This window comes from Clinocottus analis, unplaced genomic scaffold (genome assembly GCF_023055335.1).
Source record: "Clinocottus analis isolate CAN_PGR_092001 unplaced genomic scaffold, fCliAna1.0.p SCAF_12, whole genome shotgun sequence".
NCBI lineage: Eukaryota > Metazoa > Chordata > Actinopteri > Perciformes > Cottidae > Clinocottus > Clinocottus analis.
The window spans coordinates 18,317,840-18,334,941 of NW_027175843.1; the positions used below are offsets into that span (position 1 = coordinate 18,317,840).

The 17,102-nt window shown below is 44.0% G+C and overlaps 1 protein-coding gene across 1 annotated transcript in view; it reads right to left on the reverse strand.

Moving 5' to 3' along the window:
* Nucleotides 1–10,466, reverse strand: part of LOC137783260 (glutamic acid-rich protein-like) — a 31,775-nt gene extending 21,309 nt beyond the window's left edge. Inside the window, exons 1-2 of the mRNA XM_068573060.1 lie at nucleotides 10,389–10,466; nucleotides 3,186–3,584 (exon numbers count right to left, since the gene is read on the reverse strand). Coding sequence (XP_068429161.1) covers nucleotides 3,186–3,584; nucleotides 10,389–10,466 — 477 coding nt within the window. The remainder of the gene's footprint in view (nucleotides 1–3,185; nucleotides 3,585–10,388) is intronic.
* Nucleotides 10,467–17,102: the final 6,636 nt, after the last annotated feature.

Below are 17,102 nucleotides of genomic sequence, written 5' to 3' on the forward strand. Positions count from 1 at the left end.
GATTTAGGATTTCCTTTGACTGACAGTCATGTGTCGACGCCTTAAAGACGGCGTCCGACGTAATGAAACAGTGTCAGGTGTTTTTTTTAAAAATGTTTCTCACAAAGAGCTTTTTGATGAGCAGAGTAAATGCGCTCCAACTTGTTTCTCCCTTTAATTACCTGACACGAAGCTCGTCTCCTAAGGAGATCTGAACGCACGTCTCCAAATTCACAATTTAACCTTTGAATGTGATACCTGAAAGCGGGACAATCGGACACGTTTGGATGTTGTTGTTTTGTTTTTTTGCCGCGTCATCCTGAGCGTTCCTCCAATAAACAAATAAGAAATAATGTGAAAGAATGAGATAAACCCGACATGAATCGAGCTAAAAAAAGATGGCTGTATGTTTGAGAAACCCTTAATAATCACATCATAACTATGCCTCTCCCCCCCATGACACACACTCACACACACAGACACACACACACAGACACACACAACAATTTACGACGAGCTCAATCTGCCTCTGTGATCGGGGAGAATCCCACAGCTTCCCCTTCGTGTTTCTCAGCAAAAGGGGCTGTGTTTTTTGGATTCGGCGTCTGTATTGATCTGACTGTGAGTGAGCAATATTGACTCCCTCCCCCTTCACCTCCCCCCCTCCCCCCTCCCCCCTCCCCCAACCACACATCATACACACAGCGAGCACGCAGTCGGACATCAGAGGCACCGAGGAGGGTTTGACCTGCAACGTCCACTGAACTCTCTCTCTCTCTCTCTCTCTCTCTCTCTCTCTCTCTCTCTCTCTCTCTGTCTGCCCGAAAGCACAGACGACAAACACCGGACCGGCTTTGAAGTCCGAGATAAAGACGTCGGAGCTGTTTGACGCTACGTTTTTTAACGAGGGGAGGGGAGAAAGGGGAGAAGGGGGGGCGCTGCAGAAAAAAAAAAAAAGGAAACCCACGATGTTTCGGAGAGGCCTCGCAGGCTCCATTTCAAAAACACGGTAAAGCTCCGAAAGCGCCGCTCATTCAGTGGATAGAGTGTCACTTTGGGAGCGTTTCCGAAGTTGAAACGCGGCGTAGCGGGAGTCTTTATTCAAAGGCCGCTTGCTTGTCGGACGAGCCTTATTGGACGACTGGGCCCTCGGTTGATCTGTTGCACATGAAGCCTTCAACGAGCCCCGCCGCTCCGTCATTCTTTGAGAATTTGTCACTTGCAGAACTCGCCTCCAGCTATTTGGTGTTTTTTTTTTTTCCTCCAAAAAAACTCAAATCAGCAGCGGCGCTGTCGAAGCCGATGGTTTAACCATCGGAGTCACTGGTGCACCGCAGCGGCGGTGAGGCCACCGTACCTCTACCAGTGTGTTTCAGTGCTGGCGTGTGTGTGTGTGTGTGTGTGTGTGTGTGTTGGCTCCCAAGCCCCCATTGTGTGTATGAAGGCAGAGGTGTAGTGTGTGTTTTCACTGTCTCCTCCCTGGGAATTCCCCTCTGTTCCAGCCTCTAACAGCCTGTTGGAGCCGCAGCTGTACATGTGTGTGTGTGTGTGTGTGTGTGTGTGTGTGTGTGTCGGGGATGTATACACAGTTCAGTTATTCGCATTACAGTGCGCGCGTAGGCATGTGTTATGTGTGTGTGCGCGTGTGTGTGTGTGTGTTTCCTCCCTGATTCCCAGGGTTCTGCCGAGTTAAACCCTCTTAAATGTCCCCCTGGCTTTTGTCCTCACGTTTCAGCTGAATTTCCCCGCATTCATCCCACCATTCAGACTCTGTGTGTTCGAGCGCTCTGGAATGCACTGGGTTTGACAGGCGCCTGAACTGTGTGTGTGTGTGTGTGTGTGTGTGTGTGTGTGTGTGTGTGTGTGCATGTACATGCGTGTAAATGAGCATACAACAGAAAGAAAGACGGAAAGCTTTGGAAAGGGGAGCAGATTTTTTTTCTTCTTCTTCTTCTCTTTCTTTTTTTGTCCTCCACCTCCTTTTGATGCAAAGGTCGGACTCGGAAACACACAATCACCTTACCTTTTCACACACATACTTTTTTTTTTTACCTTCATCTACACAATAACACACACACACACACACGGACACACACACTCAACACCCACACACACTTGGAGTCACATGTGCTCTCACTCAAAGAGAGCTCTGCACCCACTCACCCTGACACCCACACAACCACCCACACACTCACGTGCACTGCCAAATAGCTCTCACTCTTTACCCCCTCCCACCCGATTCCCTCCCCACCCACACCACTGAACACACACATGTCAACACACACACACACACACACACACACACAGTTTCACACTAAGTGCCGGGCATGCGCCTGATCTGGTTTCCTCTTTGCTTTGCGAGCGACCCGCAGTGATAAAATAAACACAAATACGTGATAATCACATTCCAGACATTTCTCTCCCGCCGGTGGGAAGTTTCAACTGGTTTTCTGCAAGAGTTGGTTTTGACTGTGTGTGCGTGTGTGTGTGTGTGTGTGTGTGTGTGTGTGTGTGTGTGTGTGTGTGTGTGTGTGTGTGTGTGTGTGTGTGTGCAATCCCGGAGAGAAAAAAGGAGAAAGAAAACGAGAGAGAGAGGGAACAAAGAGATCTTGGGGAGAAGTCTCACACATTCCTTAGTCCTGCCAATATCCAGTATACTAGACCATCACAGCTCAATACACACACGCACACACACACACACACACACACACACACACACACACACACACTCACAAACATGTGGTAGGAGACAGCCAGATATGAATAAAATGTCCTCGTTTGCACTGCATCTGTGGCATCAATCTGACGTGGACAATTCCACTTTTTGTGTGTGTGTGTGTGTGTGTTTGTGAGTGTGTGTGCGCGTGTGCAAATAATACCATAATACCAAATAATACCATGCAACATTAAAAACAAAAACTCCCAGTCAAAAAAAAAAAGGAAAAGAAAGAAGAAGCACTGTGTGTGATTTAAAAGCTGGAAGAAAAAAAAAAGGTGAGCGAAAAAGAAGCCATTGAGTGAAAACACACACACACACACACACACACACACACAATCCGACCCCTTTTGAATGCCGAGCGTCTGAATAGCAACAAGAAAAGGCAGTCCTACCTTGTGTTATTACTGCAGAGTCTTTTTCTCTAGGTATAAAGGGAGGCAGGGAGACAGAAGCCGTGAGAAAGAGAGTGGATGTAAACGGGACGTACCTGAGCACATGGCCCGCGTGGCGTGCCCACTTCCTCAGTCAACACGCTTTGTTTCTCCTCCTCTCTGCTGCTGCATGCTTCTCCTCCATCTGTCTGTCTCTCTGCGTCTCTCTGTTCTTTCTCCCCCTTCCCCTCTCTCTCTCTCACTCCCTCCCTCTCTCCTCCCCTCTTGAGTCCTCTTCTCTCTCTCTCTCTCTCTCTCTCTCTTGAAACTTCTCTGGGTTTTTTTTTTCTGGGAAAAAATAAATATGTAAAAACAACTTGTCCCTCATTTTGCACCTCCCTCTTCTTCTTCTTCTTCTTCTTCTTCTTCTTCTTCTTCTTCTTCTTCTTCTTCTTCTTCTTCTTCTTCTTCTTCTTCTTCTTCTTCTGCCTCTTGCGCTCAATAAAGTCGACCCTCTTTATGCAAGTGAGAGTGATCCATGAAGGCAGTCTTAAGAATGTTTCTCTCCTCCCCCCAACGCCGCATGGTGTGTGCGTCTGTGTGTATGTGTGTGTGTGTGTGTGTGTGTGCCTAAACATACATGCATGTCATCGAACATGCTTTTTTTTCTACTGTAAAGTCAAATTTACAAATTACAATGAATGTTCCAGTTTACTTCCGCAGCACAATAGCACAGCACCTTGACGATGACATCCAACCTCTCGGTAGTTCATCAAATAGATATTTCCTCCGGTATAATCGCAGTTTTTTTCTACCGAGGAGAGATGGAGATAGAACGTGAAAGACGGATAAATGGAGGACGGAAGAAGGAAAAGTGGTCATACAAGCTGCAAACAGCCTTGTAACGAGCTCACGCGTCATAGGCTGAATTCATTCTGGAGGTCTTTCAGAAATAGGATCTATTTATTTGTCATATACCAGCGAATAAAAGCACATACAAATCGGAAAAATATTGTTCCATCCAACCTGAAGATTACATTTACATACTACGACATGGGTGAGCTGAATGGAGGAAACACAATAAGGTGGGTTTGTGTTCGCTGGCATTGTTCTTTTCTCCTTCTTTTCAGTACAGGAAGTGCTACGTCTTTATACTGTTGCACGCACAAATCGGGAATTGCGTTCAAAGTGCAAGGCCAGAGACCAGGGTTCATGTCCGCGTCGCGCACGCTGTAAACTTCAGATTAATTCAATGTTGAGAAAGGAAATACGTCCTTGTGTCATTGACTTTTTTCAAAATATATAAATCACAATCTTTCCCCACGTTAAACTCTGAGCGGTCATGCAACCTTTAGTGCCCAAATATAATAAAAAAAATCCACCTTGCATGAAATCTGATGTTAAAATCACAGATATGAGGGACTAGCTAGCTAGGAAGCCGCTAGTTTCTAGCGCCGTCGTGCATACGTCACAGGATCGGTTCCCTTCCTGCTGTTTCCTGGACCGAAGGTCAAGCGGTCAACACTTTGTTTTATATCTAAGTTTCATGGTATTGTTCCAACATGAAATAAATGTGCCGTGTTTTCTTTTCGTCAGGGCGACGCCATGTTTTCTTCTTTAGTTTGCCACTAGACCCGTGTTACAGCTGCTGATTTGGGGGGGGGGGAATCCAACGACAGCGTGAGAGAGACATGTTCATATGAAGGAAGCAGTACGAGGACCACAAGAAAAGCACAAAGACGCCACAGAAGTGGTGCTGAAGATGTACGGCGGGGAGTCGTCTCTGTTTTGGGGTTTGCTAATGTTAGGCTGCTAGCTAGCTAGCTTAAAAGCTAGCCGTAAGTTCGACGAACGCCACGACGTGGGTTGAAGTCGTGGTGTTTTTAAACCGTCGGGAGGCGAGAGGACCAGTGGACTCTCTCTCTCTCGCTCTCTCACTCTCTCTCTTTCTCTCTCACTCTCTCTCTCTCTCTCTCTCTCTCTCTCTCTCTCTCCCTCTCTCTTCAGCGCCGCTCGCCAGCGCTGTCGTACTGTCCTCCGGTTCAGGAGCAAATCAATAGCGGCCTCCCTTTTTGTTGAGACCGACCGACCCTCAGACCGACCGACCCTCAGTCATGCTTTAATCACCAGGAGCGGATATTAAGTGAACAAATGACACAATTCACACAGTAACATTTGGCAGAGATGTTCGGCATGAACAAATGTTTCCTCGTATTCATTCATCTTCCTGCTGATGAGCCAGAGCAGGAGCCATGTAGCAACACGCCAGCAGCCAAGAATGTCTTCATTAATTAGTTTATATAAATATATATATATTTATATATATATATATATATATATATATAAATATATATATATATTTTTTTTTTTATATAAATATATATATATATATATATATATATATATACATATATATATATATATATATATATATATATATATATATATATATAACTAACAAAGCACAAAAAAAAGCATCCACCTGTTCCTGATCATGTGAACCTGAAACGTGCAAAACGTGTCATTTGCTCGTGGATTCGTAGTCGTGCAATAATTCTGAACTAATGCATGGAGACATTCCTGACATCTTATTTCTTCATTATGTTAATTAAAATAAAACATATGAATCTGTCAAAGCAGAGATGGCTGCATGTTCCTTCATTTTCTGCAGCTTTCTGGACACGTCAATATTTCTTTGACACCAGCTATTCATTTTGAGTTTCTGTCTAAAAACCCTTTTAGATCTTTTATTTTGAAGGTCAGAGGTCAATTGGGACACCCGACTGCCTCGTAACATTGCACCCTGAGCTTGGACCCTCTTGCTCACACAAGATAAGACCGAACTTTATCAATTCTCACGGCAGAGATCGCTCAAGGCTGACAACAGAAGAATACGAACAATAGAGTAAAAATATAAACATACATACACAATAGTGTGATAGAGTTTGTAGCACTGGGATCAATACACAATAAAAACATGAGTGAGAGAGACTAGGGAAAGAGGAAAAAGTTAAATACCACAACATAAGATGATGAAGTAAATTAACACCAGTGTTTGATAGAAACTAAAATAGAAAAGTAATATTAAGTGATATGGACATTGAAAGGTGATTCAAACGTTGTATTGCACACGGTGTGGATGGTACGGTTTCAGCTGTGCTCCCTGCAGAAGGTGGGCGTTAAACAGTTGGATGGCCACCGCTAGAAAAGACCTCGGGGGTCTCGTTCTGCAGCTTCAGGTGCTCTGAAGTGACTCCAGGGTGGCGTGCGGGCGATGAGAGGCGTTGTCCACAACACTGAGTCCTCGCCTCCGCATCCTGCAGCACAGACTCCAGTTTCACTCCCAGGACAGAGCCGGCTTTGCCGAGGAGCTCATTGGGGCGTCCGTGCAGAGGATTGGTGGAGTCCGGACAGCCAGGAGCGCATGCTGGGTGGCAGACCGCTCAATGGAGGCAGTGGAACATCCTGCATACTGCATGTGACATGCCGCGGATAGAGCAGCGCACGAGCATCGCTCCATTTTTCGGCCATGACTGAATAATGAATACGCTAATTATGACATTTTCACACAAAATGACTCACAGGGCGAAGCGATGACATTATGGAAATTATTGCAATTGGCCACTTCACTATCTGTCGGAGGCATACAAGCGCCAGCCGGTGATCTGCACACAGATTTCCACATCAATACTTTTTTTTCTTCTTTCTTTTTCCCTTCTGCCGTTTGACCTCCCGCCGGCTTTTCGTAGCCTTGAAAACCAGCTGGTCAGGACCGCTTTACTGCTGCGGGACTACAGGTGTGCTGTAAGTCACAGTCTCACACTCACCCCCCCCCTCTCCCCCGACCCCGACCCCGACCCCATGGGATCCAGCTGCCACCAGTTCCCCTTGCTCTGGGAAGCAAAAAAACACACACATATACGTGTGTTGACGTTGCACTCACAAATTCCAAACGTGGTTCGCTGCTCGGGCAGCGGCAACCCAAACACGGCTCAGGGGGCTGAAGGTTATGAAGGTTGTCCCCTAATCTCTCGTTGTCTTTTCCATCCCACCCCCGACAAATATTATCCCATGTTTCCACCGGCTCCATAATATTTTGGAAGGGAAGCGCACCGAGGGAACCGAGAGGGCGACGACATTCACAGCCCGGTTTTCAAACGTTTACCGGTTTATTTTTCCTTCTTTTTTTTTTGGGGTGAGGGGGGGGGAGAGAAAACTACGCCTCGTCGTCTCCCCTGCCTTTTTCAACTTTGACACAAATTACGGGCGATCCGACGCCTCAGCAGAGGGAACGTCCTCCAGTGAGCTCCGTAATAACGCACCGGGCCGTCCGCCACCGCGGTGCACTTCTCTTTTTTTTTCCCCCTCCCAATCAGCGATGATAAATTAGTCATGCGGGCTTGGAAAATTAGGAAAAAGTGCAGGCAGGTTGACACGTAACCCTTAATTTACCCACGAGGCACGCTGCCTACTGTCGGAGCCCACATCCGCCACCAATCAACGCACGATGGCGAGTGATTTCATCTTGCTTTTTTTTTTTTTTTTTCATGTGCGGCAGATTCGACGCTCTCCGGGACCAGCCTTTCTACTGAATGACCATCCTGCATGCCCACCTCCTCCTCGCATCCACCCTTCTTCCCCCGGCCAGCTGTGCATGTGTGTGTTTGCGCGCGCTCGTGTGTGTGTGTGAGTGTGTGTGTGTTTGTGTGTGTGTGTGGGAGTGTGAGGGTGAAGGAGGACCACTCTGCGTGGGCTGAACAGTGCCCGGGCTTTCTCTGCTGTGGTGTTAATAGGCCTTTTTTCTCCCCTCAGCGGGACACAGAGAGCTGTCATTTACATGGAGGTAATGGAGTGATGTAGAAGTGGATGGAATATGTGTGGGCGAACGATGATGAAGGCCTATAGCACCTCTCTCTCTCTCTCTCTCCTTCACTCATTTTTTTTTCTCTCCCAACTCTTGCTTTTCTTTAGTCTCTCATTCCCTGCCTCGCTGTGAGCCTCATTCTCTCTGACATTACTCACGGAGACGTTGTTGTGATTGCTGCCAATCAGAATAAACACCGGAAAGTAAACAGCAAAGGTCCTTAACGAGGTCTCTCTCTCTCTCTCTCTCTCTCTCTCTCTCTCTCTCTCTTCTTTTTCTTCGTCCTTTTCGCTCGCTTACAGTCGAATCCCTGCACATGCACGTGTCTAAGACAGAAAGGTAGCGAGTTGATAGAATCGGATGTCTCTGCATATCAATTAGATATTCTTTCATAACATATTAACAATCATTTGGTTATCAAATTTTTTTTCTTCTCCTTCTCCTTCCCGTCTCGCTTTGGCAGCGGCCGCCGCGTCGACGGCTTGAGCGCCATCCAAACACATGGGAGAATGAATTCGCTCTGTGGGAGAGTAAAATAGCCGGCGTGGAAAGAGGGGGGGGGGGGGGGGGGATGGGAGGCAAGCGTCCAGACAAGCTGCCGTACCAGGAATCGAGTCGTTCAGTTTAAAACGACACGAATTTCAGAGAAACGGCTTTTAATGGGCTGAGAAGCTTGATGAAATATTACATTGTTAACGGCTCTGAAGGAAGAAAGAAACAAGGGGGAAAAGATCTTGAGAGGAAATTCATGGACTTTACCGAGGACAAATATGTGAATGATGAGAGAGCTGTCCGTCAGTGCGGAGCTGGAACTAGTCACGAAATACAGGTTCAGTTAGCGCGGACAGACATTTTCACCTTTTTTCGTGTCGCTCATGATGCAAACAAAGGCAGCGGAAAGTCATTGAAGATCTGAACAATGAATTAAACGCATCAACTTGGATTAAATATTTTAAAAAAGATGGTCCAATGGGGTCGGAAGTGGAGCACGATCGGTCCAATGAAAGCAGGACTTTCAACCATGTGACCAGTTTTCGACACCAAAGTGTTTTGTCGTCGTTTGAAATGTTACCGTGATGCTTTTTACTAAACCTAAGCGTCTTTTTATTTCAGTTATCGTATGTTTACGATAAATGTTCCGTAATACTTCCAGTTTCTTGCGCAGACACACGACACAGAAGAATAAAGTGACAGGAACGATTTAAAGGCCAAAAGGTCGCGTCAACTGAGACAAAAAAAAAAAACGTAGCTTCAATGCTCAATTTTGAGCTAAGGCGCGACCAGCCGGGAGGAAACAAAGCCGTACGTTGAATCAGATAAATCAGATGTCGGCGTGCGCGTCGTGCTCTGAAAGCTGGGGTTGTTTTTTTGTAGTTTTTTTTTGCAGAGAAAGGTACTTTTTCTTCATGCGTCAATGCCGAGGCAGCGCACGGTGTCTCTGCTGAAGGGATTGTCCATGGGGAAGTTTGGGATGGCTGCGGTGACAGTAAATGACACGGAGAGAGTGAAGGTCAGCGGCGCGCTGCGCAATCCACCGTTTCATGTGATTGGACAGAGAAAAACAAAACGCACGGAGGATGTCACAAAAATGAAACGCCTCCATGATAACGAGCATGAACCTGATGTATTAAGGACTTTCACATTTTCCATTAAAAACTTCCCCTTCGGTTTCTTGCACAGTTAGAAAACCCCGTTTCCCCTCAGAGAATATCCCAAAACACTAAAAGAGTTGAATTTATAAAAAGTGGACATCTTTTGGTTCGCTTGGAAACTTTTGAGTCTGTTCATAAAACAACTGAGTGGGTTTGGACAAAGCTTGGCTGAACAACATGCAGCGGCGTTTATGCCAGAATAAAAAAAAAAATCTCTCTTTAATGAAAATGATGAATTGTCGTCTTGATAATTGTCCTATTGCAGCGATGAACAGTTGCAGGTATCGATGGCAAAGTACAGATATGATTGTAATAAACGGCAGGAAGTCTAGCATCAGGAGGTGGTGGTGGCAGTGTGTGTGTGTGTGTGTGTGTGTGTGTGTGTGTGTGTTTGGGGGGTTATGCCCTCCTCTTCCGAGAGAAGGGTGGTCCCATCAACTTGTCGCTGACAGGAAATACTGACCGCAAACCAACGTCTTCTCCCACCCCAGAGCCAACACACACACACACACACACACACAGACACACACACACACACACACTCTTACACTCATATCATTAATAGCCCATCTGGTTGCGACAGTGACGGGGAATTTCAAATGTGAAAAGTATGAAAACAATACTTTTTGCACATGCAAACGTACACGTGCGCGTTCGTGCGTGCGTCTGTGTGTGTGTGTGTGTGTGTGTGTGTGTGTGTGTGTGTGATTTCCCTTCACATTGGACAGGGAATTCCCCTCTGTTTTTTTCTCTGCACAGGGGACTTGCTGCTCGAGTCCCGGCAGAGCGCTCACACCTCTCACTCTGAGAGCTGGAAACTTTCTCTGATCCTCTCTGCAGCGCTCCACCTTGTAAACCTCCGTGACTTCCACGTCTTTCATGTTCGCTCTTCTTCGGACGACAGCTTCAGCTTCAGCTTCCGTCGCGTTAAGCTCGGTGTAATATTCTCATGACCTCATGAGCGTCTGAGCTTACTGAATCGCTGCAAAAGGCACAGAGCAGCAGCAAAGAGCTGCACTACGCATCAAATATACTTTATATAGGACGGAATGATTTTGCAAATCATATTTATCTCGTTATGATTTAATCTGAGTTTAATAAAACCCATTATTCTGATAAAAAGCTGTGCTGCAAGCTTTGAAAGCGAAATTGTAACAAAGCAAAGTAAATATAATGAAGTTATTTCCAAAAGGAGCATCAAATATGACTCCTTCAACATGCTTTTCAATAAACAAACTGTTTGAGTTCAAAATCATAACAAGATCACAATATTATACTAAACACGTTGTTATTACAGCAAACACAATGGTTCAGTTTTAACTGGAAGCTTTTCTTGGTAACATGTCACCTAATATGTGAGCAAACCTTTGAGTTACTACTCCAAATGAATCAGTGTCTCATTAAAAGAATAAACCTTTCCTAATCTTACGCAATAGGTTGTTGTTTTTATTGCATGTGTGAGGAGGATGGAGGCTTTTCTGCTTCTTTCAGACCAAAGAAAACGCCCCAAATACACAGCTGTATGTTTATTTTACTACTTTGTCTATTTACAAAAAATTCACATGAGAAAAAGTCGCGTTTGCATATTTAATATCATTTAATTTTATTGTTACGTAATCAACTGGGAGCTCAACTGGTGATATCTATTGGTTAATGAAGTTTACCCTCTTTATCTGAAATGTCTTCAACATGTGTGTAAATGTATGATCCATCTCTTTAAAGGCTGTTGTCTCTAAAATAGTTTTTCCTCTGACCCAGAAGCCTCTTGCATCCAGTTTCCTTCCTCTCTTTATGGTGGAGGTTCTTCCAGACGGCTTTGTTCATATATCATGCGCAGCGTGAGTTATATGGAACATCATGTTCCTAAACACATTCATGGCTGTTGACAGTTGCTTCTGATTTATTCCCTCCTTTTCCCCCCCAAAAAACCTCTGGAAAAACAACTTTGGACTGTTAATATGTCAACAAAATGAAGCTGGCTTCATGACATGTTCAGATTTCTGTTATGGAAATGTATGCAAATCTGCACACGTTTGGTAACATTAAAAAAAAAGACAATTTGCATATTTCAACTGCACACGTTTAGAAAACGTGTGCAATATTTAAAAAAAATACCTGCGTCAATGTAAGTAATCACCTGAGGGAAGTTCCATACCAAAATCTATTAGTTCTGTTTACTCACCGCACAACGGCCTGAAGGGAGACACACACCTTGCATCAACAGACCAGTGTGTGCTTTTGTTTCAGTAGTTTGTGAGGTTGTGCTCTTTTTTTCTGATTTTTCTCTACGTTCATTGTGACTGATTTAGGAGAACGGGACGAACAAGTGTCCTGACCTCCTGACCTCCTGACCTCCTCTGTGCCTAACCAGCTTCTTTTTTTATCTGTTTGCTTTTCAAGATTTCAATGAAAGATGGAAAGCTTTGTCTTCATATGCAGGTGGGAGCTGTGGGCGCTCTGCAGGGAGGACGGTGGGTATGTAGAGCGTTACCACGGCCCGTTATCAGCCTCTCCACGTCCCCGTGGCCCTCCATCATCAGCTGGCTGCTCGGTACAGACGGGATTCAACCCGTTGGAAACTGTGGAACCAATTTGGGCTCCAGACCTCCTGTTTGTGTCGCTGCAGGAAGCCCAAATTGATTTCAATACTGGTGTTTATTGTATATATTTGTTCAGCAAAGTCTTGGGAAAAAAATGTATATCTGCAAAAAAAAAAAAAACACTTTTAAAAGATATTTTGATAACAACTATGAACATCCAGCATGATTCCCCAAAAAAGCCTCCTGGAGCGGTCAATAAAACACCTTTTTGGAAAGATTAGGACCTAAAGAATCAGAATATGCAACAAAAATCACAATAAAACAAAGACTTGGTCTGAAAGGAAGGAGTTTCAGTCAAAAAACTGTGTCGTTCGGTTCAAAAATGGAAATAATACGTATTATATCTAAAAGATTGTCTGAATGGGGCATGCTGGGACTTAAAATGGCCGCTGGAGGATTTTAACGGATGGTTTCCGAAAGGTTAAAGCAACAGTGAGTCTTTATTTTTCTTGCTTCCAAAGGTTTTCCATCCTGTCCGGAGTCAATTAGCAGCAGGGGAGGGAGGAATAATTACATTACTCAGAGTAATTATACTATAATACTTATATAATAATACTTCTACAGCCGTGTGTTTTCACTTGTGCGTGTGTGTGTGAGCGTGAGAGTCGTAGAAATACAAAAACATGTGTGTGCAGGTGGACAGGTGTGTGTGTGTGTGTGTGTGTGTGTGTGTGTGTGTGTGTGTGTGTTACCGTTTACTGTGGAATTCCCCTCGACCTGAGTCCTGTCAGCTGTCCTCGATTCAACCGTCTCCGGCTGAAGCCGAGCAGCAACTGTGTCTCTTCACCACGCCGACGTTCAGTTCCTTCAGCTGGAGATTGTAATCAAAAGATGAACGTCGGCGCCACACACACCTGAAATGTTGCCGCCTGCCGCCGAATGTTTTGAATTGGAATCAATCAATAAAATATTCAAGCAAATGCAAAATGAATTGTGCTTTTCTTTTTGTACAAAGGCATGTTTCTTCAAAAATAATTGCTCTGCTGAAACAGGACGTATTCACCGTCACTGTGCAGAATGTGTAAATCTCGTGTTGGATTTGTGACATCACAACCGGCGAGGAGCCAATCAGGATGCGAGGAGCGTCTTATGCAAGTGTGAAGATGAAGAGCGGTGAGGGAGAATACATCTCTAGTCCAGCAGAGAGACTTTTGAAGTCAAGAATATTTTTATGTCCACAGATTCTTTTTGATCAAAGGATCACGAGTCTGGAAATCAAACTAATTAAATTGTACTTTTTTCTTTCCTTTATTAAAAAACGTTAAGTATTTTTAAAAATGCGGGCACAAACAATGAAATGTCACAGAGCATCCGAGGGAATTAAAATGAATCAAGAAGAGTGATTATTTCCCATATGCCAAAAATTATTATTCATTCATTTGTTTATATCTCTTCTTTAAAATATGTGAAGCGTGAAAAAGAATATTAATGTCAACTATTTATGGTATCCAGATTAAAAATGAAGCTGTATGACGAACAGAGGCCGACGATGTAGGTGTAGTTTAAACATTCGTGGGGGGAGGACACATATTAAGCATATTAATTATTACATTTGAAGCGTCGAAGGCTTTCCTGCATTCTGCTGAATTGTATGCACAATTCATGCTGGAAATATCTTTATGTGTGAAACGAAATGAAAAGAAATGCAGCTGCCAGGTGTCCTTTGTCCTGTCCTCTTTTCAGTCATTATTAATACATTTTAATTATGAAACTGCTGCACGTTAACAGCTAATATGTGTTTTCAGCCGGATGTCCTTTTATGTTTAAAACAGTTTACGCATCCGAAACATAACCCACATATATTTTGAAGAAAAAAATAATCGGTAGCACTTTATATTTAGTTAAGCAAGAGTAAACACTTAAATCATAATTTATAAAGCATTGATTGGGTTTTCATACTTTCTAAATGATGGATTCCCCATTTGTAAATTAAGTATTAAGGACTTATAGATAATTACAAAGATAACATAAACTGTTAACTGTACTAATGAGTGTTCATGTTGCAGTAATACTTAATAAATTATGAATTAAGTGTTTACTCATGCTTTACTTATGCTAGATATTGTGTAGTTATTATAGTGCTATAGTGATTCTTTAGGTCCTAATCTTTCCAAAAAGGTGCCTTATTGACCGCCCTAAGAGGCATTTTTGGGGAATCTGGCTCCTATCATGCTGGATGTTCATAGTTACGCTCAAAATATGTTTTAAATGTGATTTTCTTTTTTCAGATATACAATTTCTTTCCCCAAGACTTTGCTGAACAAACACATACAATAAACACAAGTATTGGAATTAATTTGGGGTTTTCTACGACGACTCAAACACAGGGGAAAAAATGAGGTGTAGAACATTGGTTGTACAGTTGTTAACGGGTTAAATTAAATGCCTCCTGGAGCAAAACCAAATTACAGTCGTCACTGGATATTTATGCGAGTGATAATGGACATAAAGGTTGAACATTGGCTCTCCAAGAGAAAAGATATCTTAAGATCAAAAGCTTTTACAAGGAACTGCTAAAAGATGCTGACTAATTTCTGAAAAACTCTGCATAAATATATTTAAATGATTGTTTCTATGTTTCTGGGTTAAATAACAGTGCCCGACTAAAAGTGCTTGCGAGGGATATGCATCTCATGTCCCTTCAAGTAGAAAGTCCCCTCCTCAACTACCGGGTCTGAGTTGGGAAACCACCATCCATCACCTCACCAGTGACTCAAGCCAGAGACAGAACTTGCAAAAGTTCATTTACACTAATATTGTCAGATCATTAATTAGCGCAGCCACGCGACATGCTAGCCCGTTAGCTAATAATTATGAACGTGTGAAACGCTGTGTGTGCTTCCCTTGTTGGACGGCGTTGACGTCTCCGCGCCTCATCGCTGTTATTCCGTCTTTGAAGCACGACAACAGCCACACCAGGTATCATTAAAACATATTTAAGAGCATTCACACTTGTGAATATGCTCTGAATGGGGTTATATCTTTTGATTTGACGACCTGTACCTTCCTCATTACACATCAGAAGGCTCTAATTGAGCGGGCAGTGTGCAGAATCTCAGATTGTGATTGGACGAGTTGTTTTCACCTGCTGTGAGCTACAAATGCTCAATTAGTGCCATGCCACTAGCTAATGATGAGGCTCAGACCTGAGACATTTAAATTTGTGCACCTCTGCTGCAGAAGTGAGAGAGATCGTGAGTGCCGATCTCTGTCTTCTTCTTGGCTTATGCAACTAAACTATGCTATGGGTTTATGTAGATGTGCCAGTTTCAGGGTTCAGGTATGCATCATTGCAACTGAGTCATCAAGCATTTTATATTTTTGACACCTGCGCATCTGTCAAAATGTCTGCAGTGGAAAAGTACTTTCTAGTTCAGTGTCAACAATAAAAAAGGATTCATGCAGACTATCATTCTGACTGTTGACTGTGAAGTCGTAACTCTAAACTAACATGAACTCCAAATAAAGCACGGACACACTTACAACAGTCTGTGAACATTCACACCATTGTTGTGTCATTATTGTCGCCATCCTGTTGTTAGATATTACACTGTTGAGCTGCAATGCAAAGCATCTTTTGGGGAATTTAGTCTATTTTTTTCATGGTTATGTAACGAGACGTGATCTCTGTTAAAAGTACTTCAGCTGAACAGACAACAGTTCATCTTCGTTTGGAGGACGGCGGATGAAAAGGTGTTATTTGTGACAATAATCCGATGGTTTAGGGATATGAACACCAGTCTGTTCTCGCCAAATGGCGTATTAATGACAGAACAATTTGTCAGTAATTTGCCGTGCAATGATAGCGGCATTCTTACTTTTTGCGTTCAATTTGGGGCGATGTCGTTTGTCCTGGCTGTGATGTAAATGCCTGAGTATGCTCGGAGCGAGTGACTTAGTATAGGAAGTGGGAGAGACCACGTATGGTGGAGGGAAGGGGAAGTGGTTGGGTCAAACACACACCGGTTAACAACTACGGAAACCAGTATTCATATAAAAAACGCTTTTAAATCGAGACTGTACATGTTTCTTAAATTGACTGTTTTAACTTGTCTCGTTCTGTGTTTTCTGTCTGTAACTATGTGTGTTTTTATGCTGCTGCCTGTCTTGGCGAGGTCTCCCTCCAAAAAGAGATTTTTAACCTCAATGGGACTCTCCTGGTTAAATAAAGCTTTAAATAAAAATACAAAAATAAAAGTTCAAGACTGGTTTGTGCCCCAAAGTGTAAGATTAGCGATGTCTGTGTCGTGTTTTCTTCTTCGTTCACAGACGTACCGTAAAAGTTGGATTAAAAGCCGCTACTACCTCCGGTGGGTGTCCCCGCTAGCTCTCTGCTCCCTGCTAGCTCTTCCGCAAGCTCTTCCGCCTGCTCCCTGCTAGCTCCCCGACAACCACTGAAGGTAGCGGGACTCAGCCCCGACTCGACGCCCGACTCGGGCAGCGGGCACTCGGGCATTAGCAACAGCAGCAGCGGAGGGGAGCTAGCAGCAGCGCTAGCTTGCTTCAGCGGGGAGCTAACAGCAGCACTAGCTTGCCACAGCGGGGAGCTAGCAGCAGCGCTAGCTTGCTACAGCAGGAACACTCACCGAAGGTAGGAGCGGCTTGTAACACAACTTTTACGGTACTTTAACACTGGAGGTTTTTCCTAAACCCAGCCAATTGGTTTTGTTGCCGAAAGCTAATTGCTGTAACGTCATGGCATAAAATGACACACAAAAAGCATGAAATGCTTCATCATGACACGCAGAATGTCCCAAAAGAATTGACAACACAAGTCCCTCATGTTGGTCACTTCTATTTTGTTTTGTCACATGTCATTTTCCATAATAAAGAACATATATAATCGCCTCTTTGCGGACTATGTGACGTTACATAACCGATGCACAAACAGCGTTCCCTTGGGGGGAAAGTCCTGTG